General features: G+C 41.9%; 2 protein-coding genes across 8 annotated transcripts; one reads left to right on the top strand and one right to left on the bottom strand.

The window, feature by feature from the left end:
• Window positions 1-6,033: 6,033 nt before the first annotated feature.
• Window positions 6,034-10,301, top strand: LOC146386522 (ras-related protein Rab-7a). 2 transcript variants are annotated; one of them, XM_084927627.1, is made up of 5 exons: window positions 6,034-6,204; window positions 6,457-6,583; window positions 6,702-6,920; window positions 9,142-9,286; window positions 9,392-10,301. In XM_084927627.1, exons 1-5 carry the CDS (start codon window positions 6,143-6,145, stop codon window positions 9,469-9,471), a joined length of 633 nt encoding a protein of 210 aa, XP_084783753.1. In that variant the 5' UTR covers window positions 6,034-6,142; the 3' UTR covers window positions 9,472-10,301. The 2 variants fall into 2 exon arrangements, with proteins under 2 accessions (XP_084783753.1, XP_084783754.1); XM_084927628.1 differs by having other exon boundaries at window positions 6,040-6,204; window positions 9,142-9,267.
• A 75-nt stretch (window positions 10,302-10,376) lies between these two features.
• hcfc1a (host cell factor C1a) lies at window positions 10,377-23,393 on the bottom strand. Of its 6 annotated transcripts, none has more exons than XM_084927617.1 (28): window positions 23,262-23,393; window positions 21,903-22,103; window positions 21,221-21,369; window positions 20,147-20,307; window positions 19,830-20,038; window positions 19,519-19,603; window positions 19,321-19,427; window positions 19,039-19,218; window positions 18,716-18,958; window positions 18,466-18,614; window positions 18,189-18,371; window positions 17,879-18,103; window positions 17,401-17,505; window positions 17,072-17,288; window positions 16,820-16,956; window positions 16,587-16,734; window positions 16,284-16,504; window positions 15,124-16,039; window positions 14,736-14,875; window positions 14,052-14,195; window positions 13,742-13,949; window positions 13,294-13,569; window positions 13,085-13,191; window positions 12,856-12,990; window positions 12,567-12,752; window positions 12,159-12,456; window positions 12,000-12,063; window positions 10,377-11,900 (listed from the first exon to the last, which is right to left on the bottom strand). In XM_084927617.1, exons 2-28 carry the CDS (start codon window positions 22,096-22,098, stop codon window positions 11,861-11,863), a joined length of 5,229 nt encoding a protein of 1,742 aa, XP_084783743.1. In that variant the 5' UTR covers window positions 22,099-22,103; window positions 23,262-23,393; the 3' UTR covers window positions 10,377-11,860. The 6 variants fall into 6 exon arrangements, with proteins under 6 accessions (XP_084783743.1, XP_084783746.1, XP_084783745.1 ...); XM_084927620.1 differs by having other exon boundaries at window positions 14,061-14,195; XM_084927619.1 differs by having other exon boundaries at window positions 15,124-16,036.
• Window positions 23,394-25,798: the final 2,405 nt, after the last annotated feature.

The following is a 25,798-nucleotide window of genomic DNA, read 5'->3' as shown; positions in this document are numbered from 1 at the left end:
AGCGTGTGCGAAAGGTGAAGGTGCTTTAAATCTTAGTTCCTCTGCTCTTCCTTTATGGCTGTGTGTGCTGCTTGTGTAGTATTGATAACGTGTTTGTATCTCTGATGATTTCCACAGAGGAAGCGCCGTATATAAAAAGCATATCAGGACCAAAACCAAGGCCAGTATGAAACAATTACACGTAGTCGATAGGAATCATCAGATCCATTGCACATCATATTTTGTGTGTTATATTGTCTTCTTCCAGATCTTATAATTAAAAGAAATGCATATACTAATGCAATATAAAATAAACTCCGCTTCCTGCGGTGTGCATGCAGGATGGACACTTTTTTTGTCTGTTGATGAAATGTGCATACAGCCCCTGATAAGACCAAGCCCACGTGGAAAAGAGTTTGACAGACATTTGAACAAAGCAAATATAAAATGCAAAGACACAATTTCTTTGTGGTCCAGCAAAGCTTAGAATGGAACACAGTAATGCAAATCGGCAAAGACGCTGCAATCATAGGGAGAGATATGGTCTGAGCACGGCCTGGCTGCGCACAAACCCGACACTGTCAAAGTCATTTGATAGTCAAAGCAGCTCCCCAACTTTCCTCTCTCTTTGTTCATTTACAGTTTTCAGGGAAATCAGGGGAGAAAAACAGTTGGGAAGAATTGATGCCTTTCTTTTTTCTTTTTTGAAAAAAAAAAAAATAAATTAAACACTGGGGTTTTTTAGGAATGAGGCAGATAAGTTGAAATGCGTCCGACAAGGCAGCGATAGCTAACAAGTGGTATCAGTTAGGCCAGATGCAAATCAATATATAGGTCATGGCAACTGTTACACAAAAATTCTAACTAAGCCTTTCATTTCCCTAAACGTTCCACACACAGTATCACCGGTTGCTGTGAAATTAGTATCCTGGAACAACAGAAATAAACTGTTAAAGTAGTAAAAGTCAGTGAAGTCAATGTCCCGGGGACCCATAAACAGTTGGATATCAGGAAAAGCAGAGCTGTAATAAAATGTCCTCCTCATCACCTCCGTATACCTTCTGATGACGCCTGTGTCATGTTTTCTTTGTTGTCACGTAGATAAGTGAAGAAGAAACCTGCTCTGTTCGCACCTGTCAGTGTTTTTTTTTTCCTTTTACGAGATTTGTCAAAAGGCTGCTGTTGGTTCAATCATAAGACTAAGAGCAAGTAATTATACTAAATAAATAACCAAGCAATACACACACACAAGCGGTGAATACTGTCTGAGTTATTATCTGCTCTTCATCTACCGTATAAGACCAATTCAGATTCTTCCAGGAACATTTACACTAAGGCTGATGGTAATACTATTTGCAAATACTACTTATTGTTCTGCAATGCAATAGAGTGCCAGGTAAAACTTTAAAATTAGATTCAGGATTCTGTTATACAAAGCTTAAAGTTTGTCTGACATCATCGTGTAATCAAGGTATGCAGGGAATTTAAACTGTGGATGCTAATTTGTGCAGTGTAAGCCCACTTCAGGCAAAGCTGGATAGGCTCCAGCTTGTGCTATCAATTTATTGTGTTGACAACTTAGGTTTGTCCCCTCTAGGTTTTCCTTTTTAATGGCAGTTATGGCACAGTTAAATGTGAATGTGCTGGATGGGAAACACTGCAGCCTGGGTGAATGAGAGCAGTAGTATCAGAGTGAGATGAGGTCTCTGTGGCAGCGTGGACAGCCGGGCAGGGATGTGGCTGCCGCCACAGTGCGAGTGTGCTGCTCTGCTCTGATAAGAGGTTATCAAGATGAAAGGAGGAGGCCAGGAATTACAGGCCCGCCGCTTACTGTCATAAAGCGGTACAGGCATACTGTCAGGGCTACAAGGCCCTACAGCGTGTAAGTGGCTGTACTACATAAATCACACAAGGCAAACACACACACACGGACACAGTTTTCGTCTTCTGTTGACAGTATCTCGACAGAGACAGTTTGAACTAACGCTGGAGTGTCTTGTTGGACAGTTAGGAGGTTGCTCAGGGCCTTTGTAGCTGGATGACAGATGACATTGTGTGTCAACAGTGGAGTATGAGGACAACTTTCAAATTCCCAAGAAACAGGCTTCTGTGAAGGCGGTGGTCTTATCTCTGCAATGCAGGGCTGCAGCACCACTGCTATACCCAGGAGGATAGCGCTCTCTCTTTCTCCCCCCCCTCCCTCCCTCTCTCTCTCTCTCTCTCTCACACACACACACACACAAATGTTCATACAGTCTGTTTCTGAGGACATTTATTGACACGATGGTTTCTCTAGGTCCTCACTACAGACTTAACTAAGTGAATAGCCTAAAGCTGTTTCTGACCAAAACCCATAAAACTGAATCTTGACACTCACACACCTTCCGTTTCTTTCTTCTTTCTAAAAGGTGTGAAAGAAAGGAGGAGCAGACGGGGGTCACATCCAGAAGGTCCTCACTTTTTCAAAAAGTCTCCACTCCATGGTTGTACACGTCTCCATTACTTTCACTGTGGTTGAAATAAATTTTTAGGCGCAGCAGCACAGCATTATGAGTGTGTCTCCATCCATTGTCTAATAAAGTTAGGCGGGCACTCACGAGTGCCCCTCACAGAGATACGCTAGTTTTTCTGTTGCTGTTTTTTGCAATCTCAGTGTTCTGCTGCACCTCTGACAGTCACTACAGGACATAGATATGAAGGAATCTCAGCATTGTGTCAAGTAGTTGAGTTTTTCTTTTCTTATAGGTTTTATGTTCTGTTTTTAACTTTTATCCGTCGCTGACGATTGCACAATTTTTTTTTACCCCTCTTATGATCACAAATATAAATTCTGCATTGTTTATATTTTCTGTGTCCGTGTGTTTCAGTAGTAAGTACTACTTCCTACTTATTATTGTTTATATTTTATATATGCTTTTATGTTAACCTCTTGATAACCAGCTTCCAATTTAGCTCATACATTAGGATAAATAAGTAACTTTGATACTGGACAAAGAAAAATTGAACTCTACCTCATCTGTCATTAATCTAGAATCTCATTTCTAAAAGCAGGCATCAAGTAAAACAAAGCTTGATAGTATTGGTTTGAAAACACAATAGACAACATGTTAGATGTTGAAACTGATCAATTGTATTGAGTTCTAAAAATGACCGGGAAGATTGGGATTAGAAATGAGTACATCAGGACGGCTCAGCTGGAGATAAAGTTCAAAGGAAAGCTCAAAATGGTCTGGGCGTGTGGAAAGTATGTAGCAGATGGAGCCGACAGGCAGGTTGCTAGGGATAGGGTGAGGTGGAAGCAGATGATCTGCTATGGTGACCCCTAAAGGCAGCAGGTGGAAGAGCTGAGGAGACAAGTGACATAAAGAAAATGTTGCTCATTCGTGCCTGATAAAGGATTTCGAGGGTTTCAGCTGCTTGACTCCTTCTGTCATATTTTTGCTTCATAGTGCACCAGATGTTTTCAATGGGTAGATGAGGGATTGTGACTGATTGCATGGCCTCACTGAAAACAATCAAGGCCTTCACAGCGTGCGCTGATGTGTCCCATACTATCACGGGTGCTGCCTTTAACCGTGCTCTGATAACAGGCCAAATGATTCCTCTACTCTCCAGCCGCAAGGACACGAAGTCCATGATTTTCAAACACAATATCAGCAAAGAGAGACCAAAGAGTTTACACTTTGCCTCAGTCCATCTTATATGAGGTCAGTCCAGAGAAGAGCTCAGAGTTTCTGGATCATGTTCATGTATGCCTCTATGTCTCTGTATGGTGGAATTTCACCTCATATTTGTGGATGCAGCAAAAAAAGTTTACTGACTGTGATTTTCTGAATATTACTAAGATGGGATTTCCACTTCAGCATCATGTTTAAGATCAGTATTGCTTTTTGTTCTTCTTTACGCAGAGATTTACTGAATCATTTAATGATGCTGTTTAGATGATGAAATTCCCACATTCTTGGCCATTTTATTTCAAGAACCATTATTTTTAAAGTGTTATTTTTCATTCTGTAAGACCCAACAATGACACTAACTGTATACTGAGTTATGGTAATTATTTCACCTCATTAACCTCATGAATCATGAGATTTTCCGTTGGCTTTTGGCAGTGAATTCAACATATTCTTATGATGATTGTATGATTGATGTATATATAGATAGATATATATGAACCTGTCCTCAGGTTACTGTAAGGTTTTTTTTCTTACACTAACCTGAACACTCAAAAGTGAAACGTAATAAAAGATGGCAGAATTTGATTACTCCAATAAAAGGAAACTCTGAAACATCAAAGTACAAAGTGTGAGTAAATGTCAGCATTTTAGCCTTTCTGATGTCTCCTTCTTCTTTTAGCCTTTTTTTTTTTTTTACATTTAATTAAAATATTGATGATATTTTAACTTTCATTAATAACTGTAACCTCACAATCAGTTAAAAATACTAAACTGGTCATTTAATGATCATTCAAAGAAACCCTACCTCATGGCTCTAAGCATATCTGTCCGAGAAGAAAAATAAACCACCTGAGGTCTATACTGCCCTCTAGTGGGGAATAAAGGAAGGGTTTTTTTTGTTTTTTGTTTTTTTTACAGTTTTGAGCATTTCATTTTTATTTTTATGTATTTTAATTTGTTTAGTGAACATTTGATGCACTGATGGGCTGTAACAATCCCATTTTTGAGATTTACAGAAAAATAAATCTTTACTGTTCACCAGTGTAACCATTATAGTTTATTATTATTATTATTAATAATAATAATAATAATAATAATAATAATAATAATAATAATAATAATAATAATAATAACAACAACAACAACAACAACAACAACAACAACAACAATAATAATAATAATAATAATAATAATAATAATAATAAATGTAAATGTAAAGTTTTATTAGTATAGCCGAACAGTGATCAAAAACACTGATCCATTACAGAGCCTATAGGCTACCTTAGGGCTGATCCAGTTTGGAGTCACTGATAGAGTCACTCAGGTGATCTTCAGTGGAAAATATGTTGAGGTTCAGTTGCTTTAAAATGTTTCAGATCATTCAGTGACTGAATCTGTGAACAATCTGTGAAGATCAGTCTCACCTTCACTCAAATATTCACATCATATCCAAGATCCAGCTGTGACAGACATTTTTCCATCACCATCAGTATGTGGTGCGTCTAAAGTTTTACACAGATGAGTTTGACTGAAACAGTCATTGCTACAGTAAATGTTTCAGAAGAGCTGACTGACAGTCTGACAGCTACTCTCCACAGAGCCACAGAGATGGAGCCTGTGAATTTTATACTGGGTTGATTAGAAATATGCAACGTCATGGCTGTATATACCTGTATATCGAGGAGTAAATGCCTGGATTTCAGTGCTTGTAAAAACGTCAACTTCTGCAGATTAGTTCACTCCCCTACACAATGACAGCGATTTTATAAATGAGGAAATGATTCGAGGTGTTAGCCAGGTGGTTCAGGTGCAGCAAGAGGGGAGGAGTCAGAGAGAAACTCAGTTCGCTAATTAAAACCTGCCAGCGAGCAGGTTATCTGACCCCAGTTACTGACTCAGAGTTGAAGTTGACTGTTTTTCTGGAACAAGAAGATCCGGAGTTTCCTCAGCTCAGGGTTAACAAACTCAGAGTTTTTCCTGGAGTAGAGCCCTGTTGCTGAGTCTGTGGACGTCTCATTATGACAGGAATGAGGAGAACGGCTGTGTGCCAATCACCTGTCATGATGCGGTGCCTTCAAAGCACAGCCACTTAATTGGAATTTTAGATACAACAATGACACACAGGGGGCATGAGAAGTATTTATTTGTAATTTGAACCTTGTAGCCATCTACTGGGGATTTAAAAAAGCAACACATAATATATTTGGACATTTAGTTGCAACTTGCCAGCAGTGTGGAAAGAAAGAAAGAAAGAAAGAAAGAAAGAAAGAAAGAAAGAATATATTTAACACACGGAGGAAATCACTTGAAAATTTAAAACAATAATAATAATATTAGTATTTTAGTTATTTTTATTTTAATTTCTAAATCTGGCTATAGGCGTGTGACACGTTCATTCATTGAAGCTGAATATTTCTAGGGACCCGTGAAGGCATCGGCAGCGTGAGCTCTCGTGGGTTCATACCGGCTGGGCCAAACAATCAGACATGGATATGAGTGACAAAAAGGGTCCTAGTACACTGAAAATAATCCTCATAGGAAACTCTGGGTGAGTTAAAGGGGCATTTAAAGGTTCTTATTAATTCCGCAGTTCCACAGATACTTGTTTCACTTTCATTTACTCCGGCTCTCTTTCTGTTCATAGTTTAAGACATAATTCCAAATTCTCAAAAGTGTGAAAGTGTGGGCTTGTATTTAACGGCGCAGTGCGATGCAAGAAGATTAATGTGGCTGTCTCCGGTAAAAGAGCGAGAGGTCTTCATTTAGTCGATTTCCACTAAACATGTGAGTGTTTACTTAGGGTGGGAAAATCCTCCGTCATGAACAGATACGTGAATCACCGCTTCACCAACATGTACCGGGCCACTGTGGGGACCGACTTCCTCTCTAAAACAATCAGCATAGATGGGGACACAGTCACGCTGCAGGTAATTCAACTGTGCACCTGTGCATTTGGCAGTGAAACAAGCCCCCACACACCCAGGAACAAGACATTCATGTCATATAGGATGATTAATCTCGTGTTTCCCACTGTGTGTATGTCAGATCTGGGACACAGCAGGCACAGAGAGGTTCCAGTCTCTGGGTACACCTCTGTACAGGGGAGCTCACTGCTGCATGCTGGTGTTTGATGTCACATCCAAGGCCAGCTTCTCTGCTCTGGATGGGTGGAGGAAGGAGTTTTTGATCCAAGGGGAACCCAAGGATCCTTCTGATTTCCCTTTTATTGTACTGGGCAACAAAACGGATCTGAGCGACCGAGAGGTTAGTCAAAGTCCTCTTCTTTCAGTCAGTCTCAGTGAGGCATCTCCAGGTTTACCACACACGTGGCTCAGTACAGTTTTATTAAATGCAGATTTGTTGGAACCACCACTGAACTATAACATCATTTTTGTCTTACCTGCTTTTTGGCCTGGTGCTGTAGTGGGAACCTGTGTGATCACTTAGGTTTAGGATCTTTAGTCTATATTGAGCTACCTTGTTATAGGGGTTGTTATCAAATTGCTTCAGTTTTGCCATTCTGTGTGTATGCAGTCACTGGGCACTTTTAAATGTACACCTTAGCTTACTTTTGCCTTTAGAACTGCCTTAATTCTTCATGGTGTAGACTCCCCAGGTGGTGGGAAAAGATTCCTCTGAGATTTTGATCCACAGCATCACACAGCTTCTCCAGATCCATGATGTGAATCTCCTGTTCGACCACATCCCCGAGGTGCTCTGTAGGATTCCAGTCTGGTGACTGTGGAGACCACTTGAGTAAAGCAAACTCATTGTTAAGCTCAAGAAGCCACTTTGAGATTTTTGAGCTCTGTGGCATTATCCTGCTGGAAGCAGCCATCTGAAGATGGTCATTAAGGTATAGACATGGTCAGCAACAGTTCTCGGGTAGGCTGTGGTATTTAAACCATTCTCAGTTGGTACTAAGATGCCCAGTGTGCCAAGAAAATGTGCCCTCTCACCATTACACCACCAACACCACGACCATCAGCCTGAACTGTTGGTAGAATGGAGCCATGCTTTCATGTTGTTTACACCAAGAGATTTCTCTTTTCTTTCTGAAATACACTTATAAATGACACTCTTGCAAAGGAAATGCAAGTCACAGTGAGTGTTAGATCAAAAGTGAAGTCTCTATTAACATTTTGTATTCTTCTGTTCTATTTTTGGTGTGAGCGCACAGTAAAGTAAGCTGCGTCCAGGGTAACCAGGTGTCCTACTTTATGTGGAGGCTGCACAGCATTTTTTATCTCTTGTCCCTCAGTCTCACATTTTGATTGGCTCTGGTATTCAAAAGTCAACACTGCAGGAAAGATACGTGAAGAAAGCATTGGTCAAGTGCAGGTTAACCTCACTGTTCTACAGCCTACCCAAGGAGGAAAACTGTAAATCACAATCAGTGCAGATTTTACTGGAATTGGATGGAAACTGCAATGAATCTACAAGAAAGCCTGAAAACTACTTGAAGTCGGTGGAAGAAAATTGTCAGTTGATATTATTTTGATTATTATTCAGTTTTGCAGAATGAAGAAAGCTGATGCAAAGTGACACACTGCATGTGACTCTCACAAGGAAGTGGCAGCTCAAAATCAGATGTGACTATCTATAGCCACATCCCGACTCAGACCTAAAAATGATTAACAAAGAAGCCAGCAGCTGAAATAACAGTGTACCCATTTAAGTGTTATTGGGATGGAAAGAGAAACTGTCTAAACAATCTTTAGCTTTCTTTTGTGCTTATTTTATTTGGTTAGGCAGAGTTGGAACATTTGAATTCAAATAAAATACAAAAACACAACCTGAAGTCTGACAGAATAACAGTTAACAGTGACTACTATATTACGTATAGTACTCACTGCACACTTTGTAGAGATGCGAATGGAAATCCCTTTGCAAAAATATTTTATGCCTGTCAAAGTGTTGTCTTTGGGATTTTTAATAGATTCTGGTCAAGAAATGTGAACAAATGTTTTTAATGACAGGCTGCTAGTAACGGAGCACCTAACAATATCATTTGAAATGGGTTTGCTATGTTTTTTGTTATGTGAAGACTTCGTACGTTGAGTTAGGTGGATTTATTTAATGCTTGAATGATTCGTAGATTAGTGTCTATGACTGGATTGAACAGAGGGAAATGCAGTCAGTGTAGAAAGAAAAACTTTGAAAGACCTTCAGAAAGCCTGAAGAACTATTGGTCAAGATCACTGGCTCACTAGGAGCAAATATAAAGAAATCAGGGCTGTGTTTGTCCTTTATATTCTTAATGCTAAGCCTTTAATCTGCATTTGTATTAACTCTTACAAATCAGATGTCAACATCTCAGGATGGCTCTCAGCATGACAAAAGTGACCATTATTTAGTTTGAAGTGTTCTGGTCACCACAGGCTTTCCAAGCCCGCTGCTCGTGAAACTCATCCTTTAGATTTGTGCGTTTTATTCCACACATTACTCTGATCCGTCATGTGAGTAACACTTTGTTTCCTCTCAGGTGTCTGACAAGCTGGCCCGGCAGTGGTGCGAGGAAATTAGAGCTGAATACTTTGAAGGAAGTGCCAAAGAAGATCTGGATGTAGAGAAGCCGTTTTTGAGAGCGGCTCAGCGTGGCTTACAGCAGGTGATTCAACTTGTCTTGTGTTTACTCTTAATAAACACACACGCACAAAAGCCCAATTTTTTTTTTTTTTTTTATGTTTAACATGTTTATTTTTTGATGATAAAAGATACATTACTCCCTACAGTACAAAAAACACACATTGGAAAATACAGGACATTTCCAGATAACCTGCAAACAGCCGAGAGAAACTCGCAACACCTGTGAGTGCTGAGAGGCGCACTCGTCCCAGTGTGGAAGGGGAAAGTTCAGAGACCTCGGCACTGCTGATGAGGACCTATCTAACGAGGGTGCAAAAATAGTGACCCAGCAAAGGTACTGTGGAAGGAAAGGACACAATTGTATACCACATGGAGAGAGGAACAAACTCATTAAATGTTTTTTCTTCTTTTTTTTTTTTTTCTGAGAACCTTCAGCTTATGGTCTAACTTAAGGCATCACTACTAAAATACACTGCTTTTTTGCATGCATGTCTAGTTTTGTTCAACAGACACACCGACACGCACAAAATTATGAATGCATATGAAGAGAAAGTTTTCATTTCTAGAAAGTAATTGGGAGAAATCACAAACAGAACCCGAGGTACGGGCCAGAGAAAAAGCGGCAAACCCGGGCTCTCATCTTCATGGCCGTCGTTACCATCACAACTGAATCCACTCTTACAAAGTAGATATACACTCATGTCCAGTCAGAAACCTCCTCCCTGTACAAGTTTTGTATTGTAATGAACCTAGCAGTGATTCAGACTCCTACAGTGAATCAGCTTGACAGAAGCAAATTAGGGAGACTATATATATTTATATATATATATATATATACGTTTCTTTTATAAGCAAAGACACAAAAGGCAATCAAGAGATGACCAACATGTAAAAACAGTTTGTTACAGGTAATTATATAAAAGGCCAAGATGTTTCCTTTTTTTTTTTTTTTTTTTTGTTTTGTCTGGGTTTTTTTTTTTTTTTCATTCTTGCTCTATGAATGAACTAATTTACAAGTGAGTACACTCCAGCAATGTAAGCTTTCTTCCCAAGACATCGCCATTCAAAAGACATATGGGTTTTACATGTCAAAGTTAGCTCGCACACCATCTGTAGTCTGGAATACAGAGCCGTGGAAAGGAACAAAAGATTTATTAAATGGATTTACATACATCAAATAGGGGAAGGGAAAATAATTCTACTGATAATTTGCCATTCTAAAACTTAGACGTGAGGACAGCACATTCATAAGCGTATAAAGCATAGGACAACTGATCGGGATATCATGGAGGGGGAGGGGAAAGGATGGAAAAGATCTGATGTTGGTCTTTTCTAAGCCCCTCCTCCCCCTTGTGTTTCCATGTTTGGCAAATGAAGCAACACAAGTATCGAGTAGTAAACAAAGTAAAAACTCCTCTCCCTGGGTCCACATCAAAAGTTCCCTTCAGTCCTATAACCTCTGTGGTTTCTACTTGGAACAAATACAAAAAGTCTTTCTCACTTTCATTGCCATCTGTTAACAAGAACATACAACCAACTGAAGATTTCTTTTTTTTTTTTTTTTAAAATAGAGTGGCAACCTCAACATTAGCCACAACATCTTCCCATGAACACAAATTATTGGGATGAACAACAGTTAAAAAAAACTGATGTATTTTTTTTTCTCTTAAAAATGCACACAACATACACATACACACAGAAGGAAAAAAAGCTTAAAAAATACAAAAATAAACTACACAAAAGATCTTCTGCGTCATTGCTTGCTAATTTTTTGGGAAGATTTTTTTTTTCCATGTGTGCTGCAAGTCTCAGTCCTAGCAAAGTCATTCGTTCTCTACAAATCTCTTCCTTTTGCCATTCTTCCAACATGTTGGCCACCAGTCCTCATCTTGGGGTAAAAAGCGCACAGTGATGACATTACCAGGAGACTGGAGTCCAGTACGATGACTGTACAGACTTGGTTCTCAATGAAGCAAATTAGTTTTGAGCAAAATAATAATAATAATTAAAAAAAAAAAAAAAAGTCCTCCTTCACAGAGGACAAGTGCTTTATTTGATTCCATACCGATTTTTTTTTCCTCTCATCTATACTAATGCTTCCACAGCCTTTTTCAACACTGTACATCATTCCATGTAGTCTCTCTCTACATCCCCCCCAGAATTCCCCAAAAACACAGGAGAAAAAAAAAGAAAAAGGGTAACATTGCGTTCAGGCTGGCTCCCAGTTTGTGAAAGATGTAAATGCTTCTCTATACTGTTCCAACTATTGAAATAAGTCAAAAATAGGTGTTAAAAGGATGGAAGGGGATGTGACTGAAAAAGATAATGTGCTTCTAGGTTTGTGTTGCTCTAAAAATAGTACGACCAACAGAACGAGGAGGAAGGAGGGTTTTATCTACAGAAACATCTCTCAGATCAACTTTCGTCTCGGCTTCATATGGTTGTTCTGCCTCCATTGCCGTCTTGGTCTGAGACATTGGGGAAGTGGATGGAGGATGAGGTTAGGATGAGGATGAAGAGGAGAAAGGGTGAAGGTCAGTCTTCCTGATAAAAAGACAGCGAGTGGGGTAAAAAAAAGACCAAAAGAAAAGACTGGGAGGGATCTCCAGGCAACCTCACTGGTCCGTCCTTGCTTTCTTTGGACCAGTAGACTTACTGCAGGAGAACACACAAAACCAGAATAAGTGCTGGATGTTTTATTCATCGATGAAATGTTCCTGTGTGCACGATATGAAACATGAATACTGTACTTACGTATCAGGAGAGGTGCCTGGTCTTTTGGGGGCCGGTTTTGCAGAGGAGGCATCTTTGCCAGATTCTACAGGGCATTAAAGTGGAGAGATTCAATCCATCAACAGCAGCCTCAGTAATTAAGTATTTTTAATATTTTAAAGAACTTATTTGTGAACTCACCTTGCAGCCATCGAACTTGTGTGGCAGGACCATAGCCCTTCTCGTTACGGGCGGCAATGCGGAAGATGATCGCTGGCTTGGTGGTGTAGTCGATGTGTGCGTTAGAGAGGCTGGACGACTGAACCAAGCAAGATGGGTTGGGTCCACAATACACACGCATGAAGGCTAGCTGGGCTGGGGTGGAAGCCTTGGCTTCAGCTGTTTGGTTGCTCTGGATGGCCAGGTACACAGAGTACTCAATGATCTTTCCTGACGTCACCGAGGGTGGCTCCCAGGTTAGGTGGGCACCATCTGGGCTCTGGGGGGGGATACAGTGAAAAGATGCTACTTGGTGCCAAAACCATGGCTCATGTGATCACGTATGGCACACCTGTGAGTAAAATCTACAATGCAACAGGGTTTGTTTACCTTGCTGATTTTGATGGCACAAGGTGCCCCCGGGAAGCCTGGTAGGCAAGTCTTGAAAGCCGAAATCTCAGAGAAAGCTCCACGACCGCAGGCGTTGATTCCAGCAACACGGAACTTGTAAGCTGTTCCAGGCTGCAGCTCCATTTTCTTCATCTGGCTGTAATCTGGTATAATGCCAGAGTCATCCTACCAAACACATAAATACAAGTAGTTGATTAGATAAAGATGGACTCTTGTAACGCACATCAATATCATTCTGAACAAGAAAAGGCTCCCTGAGACAACTTACATCTCCTTGAGAATCATCTCCTGGCACATAGTAGTGAGTGACAACCATATTTGTCACTTTAACAATCCCAACATCAAACCACTGGTTCTCCTTTTTCACAACAGGCTTCACTGGAGCTGGCTGAGGGGCTTGCTTCTGCATGGGAACAAAAACGGTCAACAAATTCCTCCTTTCCTCTCTTCACCTCAACTGACATAATCAGAAGTGCAGCAGCACCAAAATGACTCACCTCTCCCTCAATGCCATTGGCGACCTCTGCTAGAGTGGCTGCTGCTTGAAGTTTAGCTGGACTTGCCACAGATGCAGAGGGTGCAAACGTACTTGATGGCGCAAGCGCTGTGCAATGTCAAGAGCAATACAAAAATAATCAGTCTGCTGTAACAAACAGTAACATCCAAAGTAACTATAAAAAAAAAAAAAAAAAAAACACAAACATACTCTCAGCTGTGGTGCGTGGCAGGAGAGAAGCCACAGCACTTGTGACTGCAGCGGCCATTTCGTTGTGCCCATTGCTCTCAACAGACGGATCATTGAGGCTGTCGGCAGGAGCAAGACCCTCAGTGGGCAAGCTTGTGTCCACCGTGGCCTGCTGAGCTGCGGCCTGAGCCTCCTGCAATTGTTGCTGCTGTTGGACCAGTGCTGCAAGATCTTGCTGGGTCAGCATGATGGGGATGTTGGTGGGTTGCTGGTTCTCTCCAGCAGCATCGCCTTCATCTGTAAGTTATACATTTTTTATGAATAGCAAGATCACAGAATTCAGGAGTTTCACATCTAGAGGAATAGTTTTACTGACAAGTATCCTGTGAACTACAGCCAGCCCTTGATCTTAGGCTATGCTATGGTTCAAAATTCGAAAGTCTGAACAAAAAGCTTTGATTCTACTCACTCATTACGGCTTGCTGAGCTGCCTGGAGGACAGCCTGGATAGCGAGGGCCTGGGCTTCCTCTGTGGCTGCTGCTTGTGCAGCCGCCTCTGCTGCTGCAGTGACAGCCAGTTCCTCGTCCGACAGCCCCGTCACCATTAGTGTGGCTCCCTGGCCCTCAGACATCAGCTCTGAAGGAAGGTTCAAGGCTGTCGCTGCTGCTGCTTCTCCCTGGGGAACACATTAAAGCAGTTCCATCAAAAAAACATGGAAAATGCATGACTGCAAAGAGTTTCAAAATCAAAGGCCAAACAGACTTTTTTGCCTTCATACTTTATTCACCTCTGCTTGCGTCTCCATTGCTGCGGTTCCTTCCTCAACAGGTGCAGCTTCTGCTGATGCTGGCTCATCAGTCTGCATGGGTTCCTCTGTGGAGCTAGCTGCAGTGCTTACTCCCTCTGTGATGGATGAGATCGACTAGAGGGAAACAAAGAAATCATACCCCACAATGAGAAAGAAACTCTGGAAATGACATTGACACATATTGACAAAAGTATTAGGCCACACTTCTTAATCTGCGAAGTCACGTGTTTTCAGTCCCATGGCCACCGGTGTTTAAATTCTGGCACCTACCAATACAGTCTGCCTTTACAAACATTTCTGAATGTTTTGTTCTAAAGAGCTCGTAGATATTCAGCGCAGTAACGTAATAGGACGCCAACACTATCAACACTCTGCTGACTCAATACCTACAGGATTATAAACTTGCTCTGGCTTTCTCGTCAGCACAAGTACTGTGCACCGGGAGTTTCACAACTTCAGTTTCCATGGTCAAGCAGATCCTTTAAGTGTAATGTGTAGGTGGCCTGGTACTTTTGTCTGTACAGCATATCAACTTCAGAAATGCAGCCCCAACGTGGACATCTACCAGGATTACTTTTACCACCATCACCTAGTCATACTGGATGGTTTTTAGAAAAGGATCTTATTTTGACAGGAATGATGTGGTATTCTTACAGGCACAGAGGGTCCAGGGGCTGGTGTAGACTGAGTGACAGTAGTGATAGCCTTGCCCTGGGTGGTGCCAGTTGTTGCTGTGGTGGATGCCTCTTCTGTGCTGCTGGTACCTTCTGCTCCTTCTTCTGTCTGCTGGGTTGCTAATGAGACATAGTAACATAGCTGATTTCTAAACAAACTACTTTTACTGCTTAGAGAAAAACAATCATCCGTCATGTGAGATCTAGATGTTATTTTAAGAAATATTAAGACAAGTGTAATTAAAAAAAGAAAAAAAGACAGAGTTGCCGCACAGTGTACGGAAACCTAACTTGCTGTTAATTATAAAAAGAAAGAAAGAAAAGAAATAAGATTATTCAGGTAAAATGTACACAGTATGTTTACATACCAGTGCCTTCACCTGTCTCCATGCTACAAGTGGCAGTTGTGGCTGTGTTGGTGGTCCCTGTCTCGTGTGTTTCACAGGGAGGGTTGGAGCAAACCCTCTGGACCAGGGCTGTTGTTGTGCTGGTCTGGTCTCCTCCCATGCTGGAGGTGGCTGTGGACGGAGAATTGGTGGTCCCCGTCTCATGGGTTTCGCAGGGTGGATTAGAGCACACGCTCTGCACCGTGTCTGTCTGGTTTGCATTCATGCTAGATGAAGCTTGTGTGGCGGAGTTGGTGGTGCCCGTCACATGGGTCTCACAGGGCGGGTTGGAGCACACCTGCTGCACTCCTCCCATGTTCGACGTTGCTGTGGTAGCCGTGTTTGTTGTTCCGGTTTCATGGGTCTCAGATGGTGGGTTGGAGCACATGCGTAGCGCAGACATGTTTGAAGAAGCAGTTGTGGCTGTGTTGGTAGTTCCGGTCTCATGGGTCTCGCAGGGCGGATTCGAGCAGACCTGTCCTGCACCGATTGTAGCTGAGGAAGTGGTGGCCGTGTTGGTGGTTCCTGTTTCATGGGTTTCACATGGTGGGTTAGAGCAGACCTGCCCTGCTCCAATTGTTGCAGACGAAGTGGTGGCTGTGTTGGTGGTTCCGGTTTCGTGGGTCTCACACGGTGGGTTAGAGCAGACCTGTCCTGCACCAATTGTTGCGGAAGAAGTGGTGGCTGTGTTGGTAGTTCCCGTTTCGTGGGTCTCACAGGGCGGATTAGAGCAGACCAGAGTGACAGTTCCAGAGCTCTCTCCAGCAGCTCCAGCCTCAGTGGAAGTGGGTTGCTCAGAGGTTGGTGAAGCCAGGATGGATACTGGTAGATCTTGTACTGGCTGAGCCTCAACACCACTGGGAGTTGTGATCAGAGTCACCTGGGTGGGCTGGTTCTGCTGAGAGGAAAGAGATGTCAGCTCTAAGGCAAATAGTATGTTATACATGGTCTAAAACAGAAGAACTTCATTGACTGTCTGAAAATTTCTGAGGAGCAGCTCTCCATTAGTCTATGTTTACAAGAAGAGGTAGCAACATCTTCACATATGGTCTTTTTCAGCATGTTGTGATATGCTACTGCAAGAGCTTCAAAACCTAATGACTAAAATACAAATATTACAAAGTGGAGCTGCTGGGTATTACCTGCACTGTCATAGTAGAAGAGGGCAGTGCGGAGGAAGAAGTCAGGCTAGTCTGAGCAGCTGAAACTGTAATGGCAGTTGGGTTGATGACCTGGCTGGACAGGGTAGCAACGGTTCCCAGTGTGGTGATGGGAGTAACGAGAGAGGCAGTTGAACTATCAACTGTGCCTCCCGCCAAGCTAGTAGAAACGGTACCAGTGACTGTGCCGAGAGTGGTGACACCTGGAAGAAATGTGGTTTGAAAAATGAAACCAGAGAAACAAAACTTAATTTACATAATCATTACTTAGTAATTTTTTCGTACCTGTAGTCCCCTTGACAACCAGAGTTGTGACAGTCGGCTTAACAGCAGACACAGTCACTGGTGTAACCAGACGAACGCCACCCACCGTGCTCATGGGAACAGTGCGTAAAATAGTGCCAGGTTGCCCGGGAGCACCCTTCAAAACCACCTAGAAACAGAAGGTTTAGGATAAACAGGCAGCACAACAAACACAATATGTACCAAACACTGCTGAGCAAAAAGAGACAATTTACCTGTGTCAGTCCCTGCTGGCCAGCTGCCGTGGCAAGTTTGGGCACCGCAGTGATGATTTTCCCAGGAGTTCCTGTGGTCATCACCTTTGTGGTAAGGATTGTAATGGGCGTTTTCATACCTGCACTGCTTGTTACACCTGCAAGGACAAACACAAGCATGAATATAATCACTGATCAATCACTAATCCTTAACCTAAAGGTTAATTTACACAGCAAATGCCAAAAAGTGTGCAAACTTGAATGACAACAGACCTGTAGCTCCAGGCTGGGTCATGATGGCTGACATGGGGATAGTCTTAATGATGGTGGTACCCTGCTTAGTGGTAGTAGGAGAGACTCCGCTGATGTTGAGGATAGTGGGCTTGTTTCCTGTGCCTCCAGCCTGGGAGGTGGTGATGATGGTTGTGGGTTTGCCATCTGCAGAGGTCACCAGCTTCAGGATTGTGCCAGCTGGGAGTGGACCCTTCGTCTGGAAAGAAAGGTGCATGTTATGCAAACTATTCAGGGAAAGACACGTGGTGCCTGTCTCAGGAGTTTTAAGCTACCTCCTGTTTTTGCCTGCACTCATGCAGATAGCTGACCTGTATGATCTGTGTGAGAGGGTTAGTGGAAGCCTGGCCTGTGACAGCTGATGTCTGCACTGGCTTGGTTTGTACCACAGACATCATCTTGCCAAGGTTGGAGATCTGCCGACATAGGAGAGAGACTCAAATTCACGAGTCACCAGAAAACATCGGATATTACGGGGAGGTCAGCCGGATGCTCGATCACTAAACTTGTGGCTCTAGAATCATTCTAGCCCTAACTGACCGACAGTCATGCAGATCACTGACATCATGCTCCCTGTCTTTTCCAACAGTCACTGTAGGCCAACTTTTACACCCTCCCTACTGGTTCAAAAAGACGCCACCATTGAGTGACCAATCGATACAAAGATGCAGAGTGCGAGGAAGCATTTTACAGAATCCATGGTTTAAAGCATGCCTGTGAAAGCACCAAAGGGTGCTCTCAAGTAGAGTTGCAGTATTACATTATGCTAAAGAATCCATATTTTCTTACCAGAGTGCCACTGCTGCCCATGGTCAGGGGGCTCTTGACCAGGGTGATGGTCTTGGTGACTCCTCCCACCACAGTGGTCACCACCTGGGCCTGCTGGGCCACTGTGACTGCACCAGACTTGTGCACAGTGATGATGGGTCTGGTGGTAGTGGTGGGAGAGGATGCAGTTGCTGTGCCCACTTGGGCAGCGGCAGTCTTCAACATCCGGGTGGCCGGGTTACTGACCTACAAGCACAAATTTATTATCACAAATGGCTTGTGATAGGATGAGCATAATGTTGGAAATGAGAGTGTTTACTGCAACGTGTACCATGACTGGAGAAGCCACTTTCACTGTGGTTGTGCTGGGAGAAACTGCCACTGTTTTGAGAATGGTAGCACCTGCAGGAACATTGAGGACAGTTCCTGCCGAAGAGGGCGGGATCTTCTGGGTTGCTGCTGCAGCAGCAGCTAAAGCTGCCATGCCACTCATCTGAGGGCTACTTCCAATTGGCTAAAAGTTAAAAAGAAATAAATGTTGACATTATTTGCTGATCTGGCAGTGCAGTTCACAGCGAAAGAACACAACTGTATGAAACTGCTCATACCGATCCCTGGGTGGTCTGGGCTGGAACTACCATTCGAACACCTGGAGGAAGGGATGTCACAGTGACGGGGGATTTCCCCGGCTGGCTGGGACGAACTGTGACAACAGATGCGCCTGTTGCAGACTGCTGAGCTGCAACCTTTAAAACTGCTGTAAAACAAATGAACCAAATTATTCACACCTTGTAGAATTTGGGTTGTTGCAGTTGCTGAGCTTCCTGGTGTGGTAACAACAATGCAAAATTGTAATACCTGTCTGTGGTAAGCTCTGAGCCGACGGTGCTGCAGCAGCTGGCACTGGGCTCTTTGGAGAGTTAAGGGGCTGCGATGGGGTTGCGCTCATAGCTGGAGAGGCTGCAGCTGGAGTTGCAGGAATGTCATACTTCTGCAGCTGCAGCAAGTATGTGTCAGCTGTGGAGACTGCACCCCAACTCACCTCCAGAGAGTTTGTGTTGGCACGGACTAACTGCACCCTGGCAGGGGCGTGTGGTCGCTCTGGGGGGGAAGCAGAATTTTCAATACTATCTAATAACGAGCTGTTGTCTCCAACAGCACTCATGTTACAGCACACCTACCTGTTTCCAGGTACCACAGATCTTTACAACAGACTTGGTTGTTCCAAGCTTTACGATAACCGTCACGGCCACTCCATACATAAAGCCTGGAATTGATAGCCACAGCACAGTGACCAGCACGGGCCCTGGGGATGTTGTCTTCAAGAGTATCCATCAACACTGTTTCCCAACACATGGTGTCTAACGAAGAATTACACAAAAGTTAAGAGTGGCACTGCACATTTGCTATTAAAAAACAAACAAACAAAAAAACGATTCCAATAAAAACAGAGATAGACAAACCGAGGTTCAAGCACGCAAGAGTGTTTGTGCATTTCCACTCTTTTTCGTGTGTGGCCACTTTGACATCATCCATCACCAAAGGTACCCATCCTCCAAAAACATACATCCTGCACAGAGAAATGAATTCGCACTTAGACCATTTAACAAGCACAGAATTTCAAAAATGACTAAAATGAAAATGTGCAGCAGTCATCTCACTTGTTTGTGATGGTGGTAGCAGAGTGAAGACTTCGAGGAAGTGGTGCTGTGCCGCTTACTGATGGTTTGTTCCATGTCAGGGTATCTGGAGATTAAAAAAAATAAATAAATAAAAAAAAGGTTATCTATTCTTAAATGCAAATAGGTAAGGCAGCTTGTGTACAGAAAACTCACAATTTTCTATATTGCTTCTCTAACAGTGAAATGCTCAGTTCCATTTGTTCTGAATAGCATCATGTCTCAGAGGGCTGACAGCAGGGCATTTCAATTTTAGTGTTGTTATTTCTCCATTTACACTTTATAAAACATACCAATGTCAAGTGTCCATAGATCTCCAAGACGGCAACCGCTCATTCCTCCATAGATTATTAAGCGCGACTTCCTGGTTGCCTTCTCTGTGTATACCACAGCAGTGTGGCTCTCACGAGGAGGAGGCAGGACTCCGTATGTGATCGGAATATCCCATCCAACCACACTGGAACCTGCACGAAGCTCGAGTGTGTACAGATCATTCAGGTATCTGATGAATAAAAACACAGTGACACTCACGTCGGTGGCTGAAACAGAAAAATATTTGCAGTCCTGCAAAACAGTGCTCCACTGACGACTGTTCAGAAAACCTCTGTACCTGGGAATGTTGTTTTTTGGGTCTTCGCTGTCATTGGCGAGTCCACCAAACAGGTAGCATTTGTTGCCAACCAGTGAAAAGCTGTGGCCAAGACGAGGGCAAGGAGGGGGGCCATTCTTCGGGTTTTTTGCTTTTAATTTTTTCCATTCCCATCTGCTAGCCTGTAGCAGAAACCAAAGTGAAAAAAAACGATCAGTCGATGGATGGCAGCAGAAGCTGTAACTAACAAGTCTTAAGCTGACCACATTCCTTGTTCTGACAACATAAAAATAAGGACAGATTTAGCATCACAATTGTGACTGAACCCTTACATACTTTCCCCCCCTCATCAAGTCCACATTTATTTAGTGTTTGTTTACAGATCTACTCCATTTCCCAATGATTAAAAATCCACCTGGGATCTGGTGACAAAAACTTTTGGCACACTGCTTCCTTACATCCTTTAATCAGAAACATGTAACATTTGAGAACTTCTCAGGATCGGTTAATTAAATTTGGCAAACCCAAACATACTAGAAGAGCAGAACAACCTAAATTGTAACCTTTCTACTACAGTTTTAAGAATAAAGACACATTACTCCTTTAATGTATTTTCTCAAGACTAGCACAACCAATAAAACCATAAACTTTGCAACACACTTGTGTGCATTTCACAAGTCATCATAGTTTCAATGACACAACCTTACTATAATGCTGTACAGCTGAGCATTGAACACTCAGTAACACGTATAGTGATGAATCTTACAAGTGACCTTGAATTTAACTGTAATAATTTGCCTGTTCTAGTGAATATTTTAACTGTAACAGGGGTGAAACATAACTTTGCAATCAACTTTCTCAATTTTTTCCTGTATCAGTCATCTCTGATGCAGACAAGAGAAAATTTCGCATGCAGCTGATAAAGAGACTTTGCAGTACGATGGCCTACATATGAACATTGCTTTGTAAATATCTCTGGAAAATCTGACTTAGATACCAGCTATATTTTGTTGCTATAAATACTTTACAAGCCTTCATTATACTAACAAGCAAACTTAGTACGAAAACTGGGGTTATTTTTCAATAAAGGTTTACCTGTAGTTCATAAAGATCGTTGCTGTACTTTCCATACTCCACCATTCCACCAAATACCAGCAACCGTGTGCCATCACAGACAAAACCATATGCAGCACAACCAGGAGGGATATCACCACGGACTGCTGGGATAAACCACTGGTTTGTTGCTAAAAATTAAAACACAATAACAGCAAAGGGGTTATTTCTGGAGGCTTTCCTGTGGCAAATTGTAATTAATAAGTAAAGACATGCTATCACACCCACTAAGGCTTTAAAATGCTTAAAAGTACAAGCAAAAAATAACCCTCTATTTTTGGAAACATAAACTTAAAATCTATATTAAAGAATGGGAACACAAACACAACTGCTGAGTCTGCCTGCCCTTATTGGTTTATAAGCAGGAAACTGGGGCAGAGGATATGCTTAAACCAACCAGCATCATCCATTTTATTTTAGCCCGCCTTTTTTAACGTGTATTAAAATCCTTCTCCGACAGGGGGGGCTGACTTCTGTTTGGCCTACTGGGGCCTGCAAGGCTATTTAGTTTTGCGCATTATAAACATATACTGAAATGAACGGTACTGTTTTAGATGTAGAAGTACTTTAGGTTAGCCTTCCAAATATCTGAATTTTATTTGTAAAGAAATTATGCTTTCTGGAGAAACAATTGATAAAGTTCTTTATGCAAAGTTGCGCTTACCGGTGTTGTATACATGCAGCTCATCCACAATCCCTTCGTTTCCACCGCCGAAAACAACCATAAGCTCCTTTATAGCCACAGCTCTGTGTCCATGTCTGGGCCGGGGAACAGGACCAGACCACCCGAGGACCCGTTTCCATCGCGGCTGCAGAACCGACGCCGTGGTCCCAGATACCGCGGAGCCAGGGGCAGACATGACTTCTACCGAAATAAATAATAAAGACGCATTAGTCATGTGTGCTTGAATAGTTCTGTTATCTTTACATAAAACCTATGCAATACAAAAATAACATCTAACCGTGCAATATAGCTAACTTTAAAGCAGGCTTTACAGTTAGCGGTTAGCTTTGGTTAATGAACACTGTCAAAAAAAAGACAAGAAAAAACAATAACAGCAATAAACTATATTTGCACAAAACCTTTCGAGCAACTTCTGCTTTATGGTCTCTTACGCAGTTATGACGTCGTACTTCTGTTAAGAATCATAGTAAATCTTGCCATTATCCAAGTTTATTATTAGTTGTTTCTAACCATTGAATTCAATCCATGGAAGCCGCCATCTTGCAACCAAACAAACACCCGCTAACGCTACTGCCCGTCGGAAAAATGGCGGAAGCAAACGAAAAATAAAAATACATGACAACTAACCCACTACATCAACAAAAAACAAGGTAGGATGAATACAAATCCAACAGGTGATTATAAGCCCGTGTTCACAAAACGATACACAGTCGCACCACTAATTTATCCACTACTGCAATCGTTAGCAACAGTCGGCTATTTTCATGCCTCTCTGGGAGTCGCCATATTGTAGCTAACAACTTTAGCATTCTTTGCAACCGCTTTACCGCAATTATCAACGTTATAAAAAAATCCAAAGTTTGTGTTAACAGTTGCAAATGTTATGGGACTAAAGGGCCAAACAACTATGGGACCTTTTACCCAGATTTACAAAAAATTTAAAGTTGCAATCGCGGCATTCAAATTCTCATGTTAGCCGTACCCCGTTAGCTCTAGCGGCTAGTTACTCAACCTAATTTGCTCGAGCTAACGGCGTTAGCTGGCATCTGTCAAAGCGCTGCCGAATTTCTCAATTAAATTCAACGCAATTTAAAGTTTCTCTGTCGTGCATAATTTACCTGATACAAAGGCAAGCTCGGCAACGGTCTTAAAACTGAGCTAAATTGAGTTAAACAGCATAAACACAATGTTATTATGTTTCATGCCGTCTCTGGAAGCAGCCATCTTTTCAACAATCGGCCTAAGTCTACAGCTCCCACAAGAAAAATGGCCGGGCGGTTTGCTACAACAAAACACAACAGAGCGAAAAGGGCACAGACGCTTCAGAATTTTACTCACTTATTTCGATGCAGTTATTGCAAAAACACAGATATGTGCTCTAATCTTGCGGCAATAATCCAAATTCATTCGATTTGTGAAGAAGTATTTCCTCTCATGCCTGCCTGGAAGCTGCCATCTTCTTGACAACCAGAGGCGGAGGAAAATGGAAGAGAGTTGGCGTCACCCAAAGTAAACATGGCGACAAGGACCCACTTGCAAACCGTTTCGGAGGTAAAGGTATATACATTTTTTTTATTTTTGTCAATTTGTGTGTGCGAATCGTGCAGTAAGTACCAGTGTACTTTTAGGAACACTGCAAATCGATTTAAAGTAAACACGTTACGACTTTGCGCGAATTACAACAAGTTGTGTTATAGGAGTTGGGTTATTGTCCCTTACTAAAGATGGCGACACCCGTACCGAATCTCCTTTTATTTTAATTTTGTATGCAATTCTGATTTTATTCCCCTCTAAACCTACTTGTATATGCCCACAAATTCTCGACAACAGCGCACGAGCAACAATTTACAGACTTTGCGCTCGCACATATTAATGTTGACACGCCCACGTCCCCCTTTAGCGCGCCTTCCACTGATACAAATACTCTACTACAGCGTCCCTGGTTTTGACATCAATATGTTCAGCCGTAGGATAAGCGGAAGACAATGGATGGATGATGGACGGATGGATGTTCAGCCATATTTTTTGATGTCAACCTAAAAGACAAGTAAATGCTCTAAAGTGTAAAATGTACGCTTCAGGTAGCGAAATAAAACATATAGTTAAAAAGTGAGACAACAAATAAAGAAATGATTGTACATTATGACCAATACTGCAAGACAGATCACATCATATTTAGAGCAACTCAGATTTAAAACATAACATATATACACAGTACTTTGTCAAAGTCTTGAGATACTATTCATTTATTTATATCTTGTTAGGAAAATGGTGAATCCATACAGAAACATGTATTTTTGGAAATACTTTTTTTTAAAGGCAAAAAAAGTTTTTTCAATTCTACCAAGCTTAAAAGTCAATATTTCAGATGACAGCCTTAACTCTCTTAGGCAAACTTTCCTGTCATTTCATTACGTAGCCTTCAGGAATAGTACTTTCAGGCTACTTGAAGAACATTCAAAGCTCCTTTTTTGGACCATGGCTGCCTTTTGTTCTCTTTTAATAATCACACACTGCTTCAGTAACTGATAGTGTTGTATTCTGTGTTTATCTATCCAGGTGTGCTTTTACTGTCCTGGCAGTGTGACAAAAAAGTCACTGCCAGATGTAGAAAGTCTGGCTACTTGGAAGCAAAATATAAAGAAATAAGTGTGGTTCAAGCATTTTAGTTTGGCAGACTAGTGCCAGATATCCGGGTAACCAGCAAGAGAAAAAGGTGAGCGAGTATTAGCATAATTCTGACTTTTTGCAGGTTGAATTCGTTGCCGCGAAGATGATAAGTTAATGTGGCTTAAACAGTCATTGCATGTTCTGATGGACTGCAAAGCTATCCTCAGCAGTAGGCCAGGACTTCTTCTTCTTTTTCTTCTTCTTCAAAAAGTCTGCGCAAACATTTTTTTAAATTATTATTGCCAGACTACTTTATCATCCATTAGCTGGTTGGCAGTAATTCAATCTGTCTCTTTTTACACTACACTTTTATTTCTGCTGCATGTGGGGTGCTTACATGAACCAGACCTTAGGTTCAGAGTACCTGAACCTGACCTCTGACCTTCTTCCTAAAGAAGGCCAATAATAAAGAAAAAAAAACATATTTCATGATATGAAAAGTTGCTGCCCTTTGTTGCAGCACTATGTTAGTCCATTAGATGGCAGACTTACACTACTGATTTTCTTCCTACATCAAGATGAGGTGAGGTGACTTTTCAGTGCCTTTTGTCTGTCTGTGTACAACATTAAACAAAACTGTACACATGTAAAAATAAACATGTACACATACAAACTGTGTTTGTATGTGTACATGTTTATCTGTAACAGGCAGTTTATTTGTAACAGGCAGAAAGACGGAGGTTTGCGTGCTTGTGATTTATATACGCGTTTAACTCACTGCTGTCATTATAAAGAACATTTTTTAAAAAGAAAGGACGAACAAACAAATTAAAAACCAAGCCACTTTTATATACATGACTGTCTTGAGCCAGCCTCCATTTACTTGTATTTTATTTCCAAGGAGCCAGTTGATTGTTTGTTAACTCGCTTAACACGAACCTATCAATTATTCAAGCATAAAAAATTGCACCTAGCTCAAAAAATGAAGCAATGTTGTGTCTACGCATAACGAAAAAAAGCTCTATCACAGTGTGGGGCTGTATTTCAGCCAGTGGTGTTGGGGATTTGTCAAGACTGATCTAATTATGAACAAAGAAATGTTCCATCAGATTTTGATCCATTATGCAATATAGAGAACTTCTTACCCTCTGGAAAGAATTTGATTTGCAACGGCTTCATTTTTCAGGATGATGATCCCAAACGCACTGCCAGCGTAGTAAAACCATACCTGGATAGAACAAACCCAGTGAAACACCACGAGTCAT

The sequence above is a fragment of the Perissodus microlepis genome, chromosome 5, assembly GCF_051167445.1.
Source record: "Perissodus microlepis isolate ML-2025 ecotype Zambia chromosome 5, ASM5116744v1, whole genome shotgun sequence".
NCBI classification, from domain to species: Eukaryota; Metazoa; Chordata; class Actinopteri; order Cichliformes; family Cichlidae; genus Perissodus; species Perissodus microlepis.
The sequence above is the reverse complement of the archived record's forward strand: the minus strand, read 5'-3'. Positions and strand labels throughout refer to the sequence as shown.